Genomic DNA, 14804 nt, shown 5'->3' on the forward strand with positions numbered 1-14804 from the left:
GCTGGATTTTAAGCTATAGCATGAGGAAAAAATTCCTGTTGTTTAAGCCAGAGTCTGTGGTAGTTTGTTACAGTCACCATAACAGACACCAGGCAACTGTGTCTATTTGCAATTTATGTCACATAAAATATAGAAGAAAGTTTGAAAGACTGAAGTGTATATTTTCAAAGATATGCATCATGCTAAGGATATGTTAGTATAAAAATGACTAGACAACAACAGACTAAGAAACATCCTTGGTTTTAGAAATTCCCATTAAAGAGTTCTGAAGCTATAGAATTGTCATTTTAATTCTATTTTTAAAAATAAAATATCGTTCTTTGAAGTTCAGAATTAACACTTTTAAATGCTTGCTGAGTCCATAAATGAAATATCTCATGTACAAATCTCCACACGAATCTCAGTGTAAAAATACCATCCTTCTACCACACATACAAAAGCAGTTCTTGGGGCCGGGAGATAGCTCAGTAGAATAAGCGCTTGCCTGGCAAGCGCAAGGGCCTGAGTTCAATCCCCGTTTCCACCAAAAAAAAAAAAAAAAAAAAAAAAAAAAAAAAAAGAATCCCAAAAGCAGTTCTAAAGAACAATTCCTTGTTAAAACAAGGAAATACATAATTTTTTACATAATTGATGCATATTTCTTATTACATTTGTTTTTGTAAATAATCAGGCACAGAACTGATGAAAAATTCTCAATCAGTTCATATGACTAGCAGAAACCATCTGCAGAGAAAGTCATTTTGTATTTTATATTGCTGAAGATCACCGTCATTCATTTGGAATTAACTGAAATAAAAAGGCTTCCCCTTTATATTCAGTATAAAGTAAGAAAGTTTAATCTAAAACAGAAATAGATCATTCAAATAAGTACCATCTCTAGGTATGTAGGGACATGCTGACTTGTTTATTACCATAGTCTCATATTGGTTTTAATGCATATGAAAAAATTAAATTGGCTTATTTCATCAATGCATTCATTTATTAAACATTTTATTGAAAAACCAATGATGCAGCAGAAAAATAAGGATTTTAAACATTTGAAGAGTCAGAGATTTTAAGTCTGTCCATATGTCCATGAGTTACTTTATCCGTAAGACCCTAACAGCACTGAAAAGCAAGTAAAATAGTTTTGTAGGATTTTAAAATAATGTGTATAAAGTACCCATCATGTAGTTGCTCTCAAAATGTTGCTATTGTCATTTATAAAATATTTAATGATACTTAATGTGATACAATTACAAGAAGATTGCATGTAGAAATCTGTCCTCAAGGAATTTGTCATAGTGGAGGAAAATCATGTAACAGTACATATTAAAATTTATTGTACATGCTAGAAAAGAAGTCAATCTAGAGTACACTGGAAAGCTGATCCCACTAATTGAAAATGTACCAATAAAATACAACAGTCTCAGCAGCAAAGTACTTCTTTAGGAGTACTGAGAGTGTACAAAGCAATTCTAAACTAGATATTCTAATTAGAATACTTTGGTAACTTTGACATATTAACAGTTGTCATTACAGCACGGTGTAAACAAAGATGATGACAATAGACAAGCAGGATCACTTATATTCATCTCATTTTATTTCTTGATAACTACTGCACCATATTTGGAAGTATTTTAAGGAGAAAGGTTAAGAACGTTATCACATTTAAGTCATTATTTTAATTAATATTAAAATCCTAAATTAAGAAAAAATTAAAACCCTAATGGGAGAATTTGTATTTTACACTGTATTTCTTGCCAAATTACCTATACACTTTTTCTTTTGAAAGGTTTGGTAATGCCCTTTTAAACAATATTCTCTCAAAAGTCACCAAAATATATTTTTACATAATGCTGATTTTATTAATTATCTAAAAGAGGAACAACACCACAGATTTTAATAATTATGTAAGATGGAAGATACAGGAACTCTTGTGAATCACAGTAAGTTTTGGTGAGGGTAGCAGCTTTTTCTTTATAAAATTTGTATCAGTCATGTCTACAGTACATAAGAGTTACGTTCGCTGTGGGAGATGGCTCACGAACACAGCACAACTCAGTTCTCACACTCATGCCCTCCTTTCCCCAGCCCTTCCCTAAGCTCCCTTTCTCTTCCCTGCATCTGTCATTCTTCTCATTTGCAAAAGATCTGCCTCTGTGTTCTATTATCCGTCTTTTCTTTTGCTCTTGATTTATTTCTAATTTGGGTTTCTTACATAAGAAGAATTATGTAATATTTTAACTTGTGGGTCTGATTTATTTCTTCAAACATTATGATACCAAGGTGCTTCCTTTTTTTCTAAAAATGGCTCAATTTTATCCTTTATAACAGAGTAGTACTCCATTGTACATACATACCACATTTTCTTTACAAACTCATGTTAGTGGACATATAGGCCACTTACAAGATCTAGGTATTGTGAATTGTTTGGCAGAAGTTTTTCCTGTGTTCTTGCCTTTATCACCAACTTCCAATCACACAGAGACACGATTACCTCATCTGTAATAATACTATTGTTTTAAATTTTGAAAGCTAAAGCAGAATTGAAAGTTTTAAACACTAATAATATCATTGCCAGCCAAATGCTGATTTTTAAATTATAGATATATTGTATATGCATATATAAAAGTTACTCTTTCAAGTTTATCCAACAGACATGTAGAAAACTTATTGTGTAAGGAACTAAGCAACTTACACATACTAATTCAATTGTTTTTAATAATTTTCATCCTATAGATTGTGTCAGATTCAGTCCCTAAAATGGAAGAAGCCAAAAGCCAAAGTTTGGAGGAAGATTTCGAAGGACAGGCCACACATACAGGTAAATAAAGATAGAAGACACAATACCTATAAAATTAAGATTCAATTTAGAAATACCTAATGCCCTTACTGGTGATATTTATTTTGAATTTAAGCCATATCTTCATGGGTAATACAGAATAATCTAAAAAATACTTTACTGTCTAAAATAATTAAAATTGAAATAACTCATAAAAGTTTTATCTTAATGTCAAAGAGTGAGAAGAAATAATAATTATTGGTAACTTCTTGCTACCCACTATAGGATGTCTGTCTACCTGTCTGTTTATTTATCCATCCACCTGTGATATAAATAAGCCACTTACACTCTTGCCAACCAATTAAATTTTTTTTGGAACACTATTCTCTTAATCTGTTAAACTGTAGGTGGCTATCTATATTTTTCTGAGTTTAAGAGTTACACTGATATAAGTTTTAAAACGAGTTTCTTTTAATATTGTTGTATCTTATTGGACTAGTAATTCCTTCTGTCTTTTAACAGCCTTTAAATTTAGCCCAGAAGTTTAAGTTTATATAATACTAGTACTAAACAAAATGCATAGGAATTCATTATACAATGAATTTATGAGGAATATCTAAGTATTACTTAAAATCTTTTTAAAAAGAACAATTAATAAAAATCAATGGAAGGAAGGACATGAAGAAAAGAGGAAAAAATAACAAAGAAGGGGAATGAAAAACAAACGAAGTATCTGTTGTCTGGTAAGAGTTACCAAGAACAAATTTTTTAAAAAACAAAAATAATTAATAAATTGCAAAAAAAATTGCAAATCAATAGATAAAGAGCTTATGTCTTTTTTTTTTAAGAGCTCATGTCTTAATATACTAAAAGCTTCTACACATTCATCAGAGTAAAATCAACACTCAAACAAGATAAGAGGCAAAGATTAAATGAGCTATTCATTCTGGGGGTGAGGTGTAAAAAAAAAAAAGTTAAGTATTAACTTTGGTAAAATACATTTTTTTTTCCCTCACACATTCCAAAGAGGAATTAGATACATTCATACACTGCTGACAAGAAAGTAAACTGAAAAAAAAAAAGTCTGTAGGCCCATTCTAACATCAAAGTTAGAACTTTATACACCTTTTGACCAAATAACTTTATTTACATAACCACTATACAAGACTGTGCAGATAGGGAAAAATATATACAAAGCTCTTTATTCAGTATCATATGTCGCATAAAATAAACAAATAGTGCACAATTTTAAGGAACTGTTAAAGTATATACATCTCTACAAAAGAATACTATTCCATTTTATGTATGTAGGTATGTATGTATGTATTTAATTGTATTTTAGTGAGTCGCCTGTTCACAGCCTCCCAAGAGCTGGGATTACAGGTGCGTGCCAACACATCCAGTCTCAATCCGGTGCTGGCGGGGATCAAACCCCCCCATCCCCTGCGCCTGCTTGCAAACGCTTTAATCCAGTGAGCTATTTGGCCGGCCCTCCTTTTTTTTTTTTTTTTTTTTTTTAAAGAAGAGCCTTTCAATGAATGTGAAAAACATCTCCAAGGTATATTATGAAGAGCAAATAATGTAAAGAAGAATGTGTATTGTAGCCCACCTTTTGAAGAAAGCAAGAGGAAAACATATTTTCTTTTTTACCCACGTATATATTTTGCACATGCATAAAATATCTGGAAGATGAAGACTGCACAAGAAAATTAAAAACACTGATTAACTAAATATAATATAAAGTTATAACAAGTTTATCTTAAATGTATATCTCATACATTATATAAATAGACAATATGAGGAAGAAAATGAACACTGTATTGGTCACACTTCCATGGAACACAAAATCCTACCTACAGACTAAAGGAGGAAAGGTTTAATTCAGCTCATGGTTTCCTGAGATTCGGTATGTGGGTGGCTGGCTCCAAGGAAGAAACCTCACGACCGAAGGGTGCGGTAGGGCAAAGCTGCTTGATCCCTGGCTGCAAGAAAGCATATCGGGGCGACAGTGCCAGAGCAGAGGGGTGCGGGGCCACACCCCGACCTCAAGGCCACCCCTCCACGACCCACCAGGCGTACCTAGAAGTATGTGCCACCAATCTTCCAAGCAGATTATGAAGTTCATAAATCGCAAATCCACCTTAACTGCTGCATCACAGAATATAATTTTTTCCATAGAATATAATATTAAAAGTCTGGAAAGACTAAGTTTTGGTAAGAGATCATCAGTTTAATATTACATGTATTCAGGCGCAGGGGCCGGGGTTTTGATCCCCGGGCCTGCCATGCTGGCCCCGCTCTGGGGGCACGCTGGGACGGCAATTGAGACTGGGCGTGGTGGCAAGCGCCTGTAATCCCAGCTCTTGGAAGGCTGTAAACAGGAGGATCACTACGAATCCGATCTAGTAGTGAGACCCTGAACACCCTATAGACCCCTCCCTAAAAATTATATATATATATATATATATATATATATATATATATATATATATATATATCTCACATGTATTCAAGAATTTAAAATTTTCCTCTAAGCACTTTTATTTTTCAGAGCAACTGAACAGAGTAGAGTTCAGGTTGGATCATCTTTGATTTAGCTACTGAAATTTTTGCTTAGATACGTTTTGGGCTGGGTGAATACCTCAGTGATCTAAGTGCCTGCCTGGCAAGTGCAAGGACCTGGGTTTGATCCCTGGTACCACATGAAGTGCCAGCCCCAGAGGCTACCAAAACCAGGCATGGTGGTGCATGCCTGTAATCCCAGCACTGGAGAGGCTGAGATAGGAGAATCACTACAGGTCCAAGCTACGTAGTGAGACCCTGTATCAAATAAATAAATACACAAAAGATTCTTAAAATCTCACATGGAACTGATGGATATGGAATCATTTTCTTAAAGGCATTTTAGTTTTGTTAATTGAGATCAGGCCCTTTCATTGTCTTTTACTGCTATGGTTGCTTCCCCAACACTTATGAGTTTATTGATAAGTTTCTTTCTCATGTAACAAAAGTGGTAATTTTATTACAGCTTTTAATATATTCTAGTTTTAATGTCTTTACCCCAAACTTTTGCTAATAGCACAATATTTTAATTAACACAAATGTTGAAGAAGGATTCTTTGCCAAAACCCACTCAACAAGATTAAACTGGGAGAATACATTCACAAAGAGAACAGTAGGGCATTTCTAGTTCCAATAAAATGTTTGTTTCTCACGCAGATGACAAGTCTTCTCAAGGCAATACATACACAAATTTCAATTGTGCAAAACATACTTTTAGAAATAAAGAGAGAAACAATTTTTAAAACTTTATTCCAGGGCCCAAAGGAGTAATAAATGACTGGAGAAAGTTTAAATTAGAAAGTGAAGATAGTGAATCAATTCCACCTAGCAAGAAGGAGATCCTCAGGCAAATGTCTTCTCCTCAAAGTAGAGATGACAAAGATTCAAAAGTCCACAGAAAGGTAAGACAAGCAAAAAATTAGCAATGGAGAGTTTACAATATGTTTTGTAGTCTAAGTCACTCTAAATACGTAAACAGCATTACAGTATTATCCAATAATCTGTGGTGATGTGTGCTTGTAATTACAGAACTCTGAGAGGTTGAGGCAGAAAGATCACAAATTTGAGCCATTCTGGACAGTTTAGCTATTTACCAAGACACTGTCTCAAAAGGAAAAATAAAAAAAGGGTTGGAAAATTTACTTAGAACAAAGACCGTACATTTGATCCCAAGTACCATAAAAAGAAAAATACTACAAAACATATTTATTACAGTATAGTTTGTACTGGCAAAGAAAAGTGGAAATGAAATGAATGCTTACTAAGGTATTGTGTACTCAGTGAAATATGCAGGTTGAAGGAACAAGTTACAAATACATTAATTGACTTAAGGAATATTTTCACAGTGTGAGAAAACAAAATATAATTTTAAATTAGATAAATGATTCTATTTTCTAGAGCAGTGAAAAAGACATTTCTGTATATTTGTTTGTTTGTTGTTCTGAGAGTAGGAAAATTTATTGAAGAAAAGAAATGGGGAATATGAATAGCTCCTGAGAGATTGGAGGTCCCAAAAGGGCTGTCCTATTTTTGTGTATTTGTATGCATACATGACCATAAGAAAATGAGTCTGTATAGAGACATGAGTTGACAATATTAGTAATCTGGAAGGATATATGTTGGGAAAAGAAATAAAAAGCAGAAAAATTCCTATTTTTTAAAAAAGATTTTCATACTGCTCTTAAAAAGTACGTTTTTTGATCCTCAGCATGCCATGCTGGCCCCGCCCCCAGGGCATGCTGAGACAGCGATTGAGACTGGGCATGGTGGTACATGCCTGTATTCTCAGCACTTGGGAGGCTGAAAACAGGAGGATCACTATGAGTCTGATCTGTGTAGTGAGACCCTGTGGACCCTGTACTAAATACATTTTTAAAAATTATTTTTTAAGATCTCTTATTTAAATTGTGTAATATGTGTATCACCTCTAAAATGTTAAAAAAAAGTATTTGGGTGTTAAAGTGGTGGAATTTCAGTACTATTTCCTTTCCTTAGCTTTTAGGTCATTTTTTGAATCATCATAATTAGCATTTATTATTTAGATAACAAAGATAATAATAGAATCATGAAGTGATTCTCATTTGTGGAGAAAAAATCATTTCACTGGATTATTGATCTACAAATTAGTATATAAGTACCATATGCTGAGTCTCAACAGACATATTATCAAATCAGAATTATGCCATAATCCAAGGCTTCTTCTGGTCATGGCAATGATCTTCAAGTCTAAGATTTCTGGTAGTTGGAGGGAAAGATTCCTTCATTTAGTCACTATGTAATGTACATGACACAATTAAATTTTCCATTTGAGAAATTATAAACACTCATCTTCTACTTGTTTTGAACAAATGTGAAGAAAAAATAAACATGAAAGTGTTTTGAACTACAAAATACTAAGCATATGTGAGACATTATTAAAAATGTTGTGCTAAAGGTAGTCTCTGATAAGTATCTTAATGCCTAAGTATATAAATATTCTGAATATGTGAAGAGAACAGGTTCTCATATGAATGCTTAAATGTATTTTCAAATCACTAGTTGTGTATTTGTCTTATTAAATTAACAAGAGGATGGCAGCAACCTAAGGATTACACAAAACATAACTTTTAGGGCCAAAAGGGGTTTAAATTAAATTGGAACAGACTGGGAATGGTGGAGTGCACCTGTAATCCCAGCTCTTGGGAGGCTGTAAACATGTGGATCACTACGAGTCCAATCTAGTAGTGAGATCCTGAACACCCTGTAGACCCTTCCCTAAAATACAAAATAAATAAATAGAATTGGGACAATAATGTTGATAGAAAAATATAGGCTTTAAAATAATGAAAACAATTATGATGTAGAAAAAAGGAAAATGATAAAAACATTAAGTATGTATACTTACATTGAATTTCTGTATCTTTTTATGGAATTGACACTAATGTATCTGTCTCAGAGGTCTGTTGTTAAGATTAAGTAATATAATATATTCAAGATGCCTTAGACATGATAGATTTTCAATAAATTAGTTTCTTGAGTTTTTACCCACCTCTAAAAATTGTTGCTGTTTGAATGGTCACACAACCATAAGATAGCAGTAGATGTATCCCATTTCAACTTCTATAGTTGTGGGGTGCTCCGTAAGTAATGGTGTCTCATATGGCAAATGTTCCAATGTTCCTTTGTTGTGTGTTTCATTCTGTTTTAGTTGGAGCACTGCTAAAAATTTTACTTAATACATCAATAATGAAGTAGATGTTATAAAGTGCTATTATCTTGTATTTTAGCCATAATTAAACATAGTGGTCTCCATTTTCTGTTGACTTATAAAAAAAAGAGGTTTGTACCTATGTAAAAAATAAATAAATAAATAAATAAATAAATAAATAAACATAGTGGTCTTGGAAGATGGAATTTAGGTCTTTCCTCATGAAAGTTTAAACCAGAGGGTAAGAATAACCTAGAGGGCATTTGAAAACCTGGATCACTCAGCGCTCGCAGGCTCTGATTCCGCATATCTGGTGGTGTCTGAAAATCTTTTTATCCTACAAGTTCTCAGGGGATGTTGATGCTGCTCCAGCCATTATTAACCATTATGAACTCATATTAATAGTGACTGCATCTTTTAAATTTTATCCTACATATTACAAAATTGTAAAACACAAGATCTTAATAGCTTTTGTGCAGGGAACACTAATGTCTAGAAGCACTGTCAGGGAAACGTGTGTGTGTGTGTGTGTGTGTGTGTGTACATGCATGCCTAGTATTTTTTTTCTTTTTGAAGAAAGCAACTCTGGAACAAAAATCCAACATACATTTCTGACTAAATGACCACTATAATTTCTTTCATATATTCTCAGATAAGCATACAAGAATATGAACTTATCAATCAAGACAAAGAAGATGAAAACTGTCTTCGTAAATATCGAAGACAGTGCATGCAAGATATGCATCAGAAGCTCAGTTTTGGGCCTAGATATGGGTTTGTGTATGAGCTAGAAACTGGGGAGCAGTTTCTAGAAACAATTGAAAAGGAGCAGAAGATCACCACAATTGTTGTTCACATTTATGAAGACGGCGTGAAGGGCTGTGATGCCCTAAACAGTAGCTTAACCTTCCTTGCAACAGAGTACCCTATGGTCAAATTTTGTAAGATAAAAGCTTCCAATACGGGTGCCGGAGACCGCTTTTCCTTACAGGTGCTTCCCACACTGCTCGTCTACAAAGGCGGGGAACTCATAAGCAATTTTATTAGTGTTGCTGAACAGTTTGCAGAAGAATTTTTTGCTGGGGATGTGGAGTCTTTCCTAAATGAATATGGATTACTACCAGAAAAAGAAATGCATGCCATTGAGGATACCAACATGGAAGAAGACATTGAATAAAGAGTCACTAGACAATTATCTCATATTTATCCTTTACACATTGAACATCAATTTGGGTAGTATCCATATTCCTTTAGAGGATATTAAATATGTACATGATTATTGTAATTGGAAAAAAAGACTGACACTCAAGTTGTGTCATTAGCAATCTTAGTATTAGTTATTCAAATTCATAGAATGCTTTACTACAAAAACACTGTAGGGCTTAGCAATTATTGTTAAACAAAAAGGATGGGAATAATACCTGTACTTTGTTTTTCAAAATCGCTTTCATGTTGTTAGCTTTTTCATTTTTTCCCCTAGTGTTAGCATTTTTGTCCTTTCCAAACTAGAATGTTAACTGTAATTTTGCTTCTGTAACAAGAATAAAATATGAGAAACTAAATTTTTTATATGAAGTATACTGTTCCTTAAATGTTAGTTACATTATCAAGTTCCTTAAAACCTTATAAGGCTCACAATGCAAAAAGTTTTCATTCAGTAAAATATCTTGTATTCTAATCACATCAATAAAAAGGAAACTCAGAACATTGTGCCACATTTATACTCTAAAAAATGTAGTTTGTATTAAAAAGGCAGGAACCCTGAAAGCAAGGTTGTAGGTCTCTAGATGAAAAAGTAACATGTAGCAGTCGTAGTAGTAGTAATAATAAATCCAGCTGTCATTCAGTGATTGCCAATCGTTAGCTGGTATTTTACACATAGCAGTTCTGATTAGTAACCATAAATCTTCATGTCAATAGTATAATTCCTATTTTCAAAACAATGAAGCAGCCAGGGAAATAGCTCAGCAGCATACCGCTTGTGTGGCAACCCCAGCAAGAACAAGATTTTGGTTCAATCCTGGTACCAAATCAATCAATCAATCAATCAATCAATCAATCAATCAAAGTTGATTCAGAGAAATGATGTACACGCTATATACTTATTTTCTTTGCAAATATATGGGATTCTGTTCTCCTAGACAAACACATGGAAGTACAAAATAAAGTATAATTTTAAAATGTTTTTAAGAGTACAAATTATCTAATGAAAAAAATTTGTAGATATCTGACTCAGAAAAATACTGCTAAGCGAAAGCTGGAGCAACATGATCCATAACTAAAGGCATGGTACTCAACAAATACCCAGAAATGAGGTCTCTGGCATATGTGTGTTTAAAGCAGTTTGGCACGTTTGTCCCTGGCAGCCTAATGCTGAAACCAGCCATGTGTCACACATTTTAGCCTCTATTTTTAAGTGACTATTTCACAGCTTCTGTTCCTTCTATAAGCCTTTTATATCCCTTTCTCCCACTCCAAATACTTCATCTTGCTCATACTTCATTGAAAAAACAGAAGTTACAAGATGAGGCCTACCCCATCTTTTCATTACCAGGTTAAAATGTTCATAAATAATGCTTCTCCTGAGGTTATGAGGAAGAAGTATCTATGCACCTGTCTCTTGTCAATTACCCAAGCTATGCTGTGGATTCTATTTTTTCACCTATGCAATAATTTTTGTTTTCACCTATATAGTAATATTTTGCAGTTATTCTATTCCTCACTGCATCTAGTTCTCCCTTTATATTGTATTATTTATATTGTCTTCAAAATGAGTTTTTAAAATTCCCCACCATTTAAAATATTCTCATTCATAATGTAACATTTCCAGATACTTGTCTGATTTTCTTTGTAATTATGTATGTAAAAAAAGGTATCTACAGTCATTTTTTTTTTTTCACTTTATGTATTTGGTACAGGGTCTCACTATGCAGCTTGGACTCATAGTAATCTTCCTGTTTTCAGCCTCTTCAGTGCTGGGATTACGGGCATGTGCCACCATTCCTGGACTCTTGTCACTGATTCAGCGCATCCCAGGAGTGGGGCTGGTACAGCATGCAGGCCCAGGGATCAAATCCTGGTCACTGCACTTGCCAAAGCAGGCGCTTAGTCCACTGAGCTATCTCACCAGCCCTTGAAAGTCATCATCTTTACCCCTCATTTTCTTAGTTTTCTTCATCTCACTCCAATCAGGATTTTGTCCCTAACACTTTATAATCTTGTCACATTTCATGGCTAACTCTTTAAAAAAAACAACTGTATTTCAGGCTGCGCTTCTAATCATGGCAATCTTTCTGCCTCAGCCTCCCAAGTGTAGGGATTAAGGCATACATCACCACACCCTACTCTTCATGGCTAATTCTTATCTTTATTCTGTCTTCCATAAGCATGTCTCAAGATCTCACTACATCCTGCTTTCTTGAGTCCCTTGTGGCTTTTACTGCACACTGTGTGTCTGCCTACCATGCTGTTTCTTCAAAGTCCATCACTAATTTCTTCAAACCCTCACTCTAGGAAACCTCCTCCAGCCCTTAGTCTTTGAACTATCACTTAAATTCAGTCTATTCTCAAATTTAGCTTTATGTCCTTCTTGGGCTCCAAAATCCAGTATTTCCACTGAATGAATAGAGAAAAGTAATAAAGGAAGAATGAGAGAGAAAAAAAAGGTCTGCTGTTGGTACTATATATTAATGAAACCCAGATGAGTAAGACTTTTTTACTTAGACCAAATCACAATGACCACTCACTCACGGATTACTGGTTTTGTAAATGTATCTAAAATCCCAAATCCTTATTTCTGTTTATAAACTAAAAAAGGGTGTTTAAATCCCTATTGGCTATTTCTTTTTTTTTTTTTTTTGGGGGAACCGGGGATTGAACTCAGGCCTTTGCACTTGCCAGGGAAGTGCTTATTCCACTGAGCCATCTCCCTGGCCCCTCCACTGGCTATTTCTAAGCTGATGAGCAATAAGCATATCACATGGAGAAAAAGTGCTAGGAGGGAGGCATGCAGGATAATTATGTAAGGAGCTTTTTAAAAATAGTTCAACATGATTTCTCCTTTCAAGCAAAGGCTAGGAAATGTATCTCAGTTCTCTGCAAAGGAATTACTAGGCTTAAAACCTACAGCAAAATATCAGATACTTGCATAATATATTTATAATTCAAGAATTTCCTTAGTATAATAGCTTTTTAGATTGACACTAATCCCATGGACTGGACGTACATAAACAAATGATGGCAAGCCAGTGAACAAGGGTAACCAAATATTTTTTCAAAAGAAAAACAGTATTAACAAAATAAAATATAAACTCTTTTCAATCGCTAGTCAGTGTTAATTACAATGTAATGCTGTGTTGCTTGCTAAAGGCAGAAAAGACAACACCAAAAGAAAACTCTCATCTATGTAAAGCATGATACATAAAAAAATGATTTGAGATTCCTGTTCAATAAAAGCTTTACTCTTGTAAGAAATGTCCCACCATACTTTAATTTAAAACAGAGAGTTAGCAAGCTTCAGCAAGACTAAGCCCAGGAAATGTATTTAACCCATAATTGCCAAAACAAAAGTAACTAGGTGGCACCTGCGTAGACAGTGAGTGATGATAGCAACCACTCTCAAAATAAGCACTTGGTGACTCAGGGCTGTCAGGGTGAAGCGTTGATGGAAACACTCATCAGGAAGAGTTGCACAAAAGGCAGGATTTGACTAGAATATTCGAGTCTGCTGCTGCAGAAATAAGATTACAAGCTCTCCTCATGTAAACACTTAAGCTCATATTTTGTTTGGTAGAAGAGACCATTTTTATCTCAGCAAAAAGATGAATTTTTAAATGTAAATGTTTAAAATGTCTCACAACAAACCACTCAAATAATAATGTGCAAAAAAAATCCAATAAAATGTTGAAAGGCAGTAAGAAAATTGGTAAGAACAGCAAAATTACCCTGTAAATTGAGAAGCTCATTTGTTGTCAAAATATTCATTGATAATCTTCTATTTGCCATGTACTGTCCTTGGTATCAGATCACCTTTATAAGCAAGAGATGCTAAAGGCATCTGCTTGTTTGGGTGTAGATTGTGCTGATAAATTATCTTGAGCACCAGTGTAGGCTCCTCACTCTGAATTCACTCACTCATTTTTTGACATTGGGAAAATTAACTTTCCTCTACATATGTAGTTTTCTTCTGTGAAATGATGACAACAGAAGTGCATCCTTGCTGTGTTGTTGCCAAGGGAAAAGAGCAAATCATGTATCTTTTTAGCACAGTGCCTGACAAACACTATTCAGATGGTAGTACTTATCTATTTATTCATTTATATTTATCTACTGTACTGGGAATTGAATCCAGAGCTTTCACATAGGGCTACATGCCCTTTAAAAATTGTATTTAAAATGGGGTCTCACCAATTTGCCTGCTCTGAACTCAAATTTATGATCCTCTTGGTTTGGCCCTCCAGAATGTTAGGATTACAAACATATGTCATAATGACTGAATAGTGCTTATTATAATAGACATATACAAAGCACAATGGTGCAAAAAATACATAAATATAAGACATTAAAGAAATATTTGTGTAAACAGAAGCTAATTATGAAGAAGACAGAACTCAATTAATCTGCACCATCTTTCTCCATCTGTGATGGGGAACCTGTTAGAAACTTCAGTGACAATGAACAGCCCACTGTGGAACATGTGCCACAGGTTTACCCCCACTGATATACATCACTCACATCCCTCTAGATAAAAAATTTATTAGATATTTTATGTACAATATTTCAATCGAAAAACAAATGTCTTTCTAAACATTTTATGACAAAATGCTCTTAAAAACTATTTCATAAGACCAGGTATCACATACTGGACTATATTATTTCTGTGTCCATTCCCCATTCATAAAGTTGGAACACATTCACAGCTAGCTTGTTTTAAACTCACTAGCTCCAAAACAATAATTCATTTTAAAGGGTTTCATTTGTTTCTTGCTGACACCACAATATTATTTCCCCTACAGGGTTCCTGGTTTAACAAATTAGATTCACTTTAAACAGTCAATGATGATTACACATCAAATTAAACTTGCTTAGTAACTTGAATTATAGAGAGTTACATAATGAATTGTGTAAGTCCCACAAAGGTTAGAGAATAAGGCCGTTGCACTACACTGTATTTTTTACTGAAAATATATGCAGATGTCATTCTTGCCTATCATTTTTTCCCCAAAAATTGTTTTTGGCTTCTCCATGTATTTTAGGACACCAGTGAGTTTTAAAAATCTTATTTTGGTGGAA

At 34.1% G+C, this 14804-nt stretch overlaps 1 protein-coding gene across 1 annotated transcript; it reads left to right on the forward strand.

Annotated features, from left to right (window-relative positions):
- The first annotated feature begins 2727 nt into the window (after positions 1–2727).
- On the forward strand, positions 2728–9690 carry Pdc (phosducin). Its single transcript, XM_004643981.3, has 3 exons — positions 2728–2806; positions 6083–6228; positions 9166–9690. Exons 1-3 carry the CDS (start codon positions 2746–2748, stop codon positions 9688–9690), a joined length of 732 nt encoding a protein of 243 aa, XP_004644038.1. The 5' UTR covers positions 2728–2745.
- The last annotated feature ends 5114 nt before the right edge of the window (positions 9691–14804 follow it).

Source organism: Octodon degus, unplaced genomic scaffold (assembly GCF_000260255.1).
Source record: "Octodon degus isolate 3935 unplaced genomic scaffold, OctDeg1.0 scaffold00188, whole genome shotgun sequence".
Lineage (NCBI taxonomy): Eukaryota > Metazoa > Chordata > Mammalia > Rodentia > Octodontidae > Octodon > Octodon degus.

What these genes read in the sequence shown, in the direction of transcription:
- Pdc (XM_004643981.3), top strand. Translation starts at nt 2,746, where the DNA reads ATGGAAGAAGCCAAAAGCCAAAGTTTGGAGGAAGATTTCGAAGGACAG. An exon ending in AGGACAGGCCACACATACAG is followed by an intron (nt 2,807 to 6,082) that starts GTAAATAAAGAT and finishes ACTTTATTCCAG; the next exon opens with GGCCCAAAGGAGTAATAAAT. An exon ending in ATTCAAAAGTCCACAGAAAG is followed by an intron (nt 6,229 to 9,165) that starts GTAAGACAAGCA and finishes ATATATTCTCAG; the next exon opens with ATAAGCATACAAGAATATGA.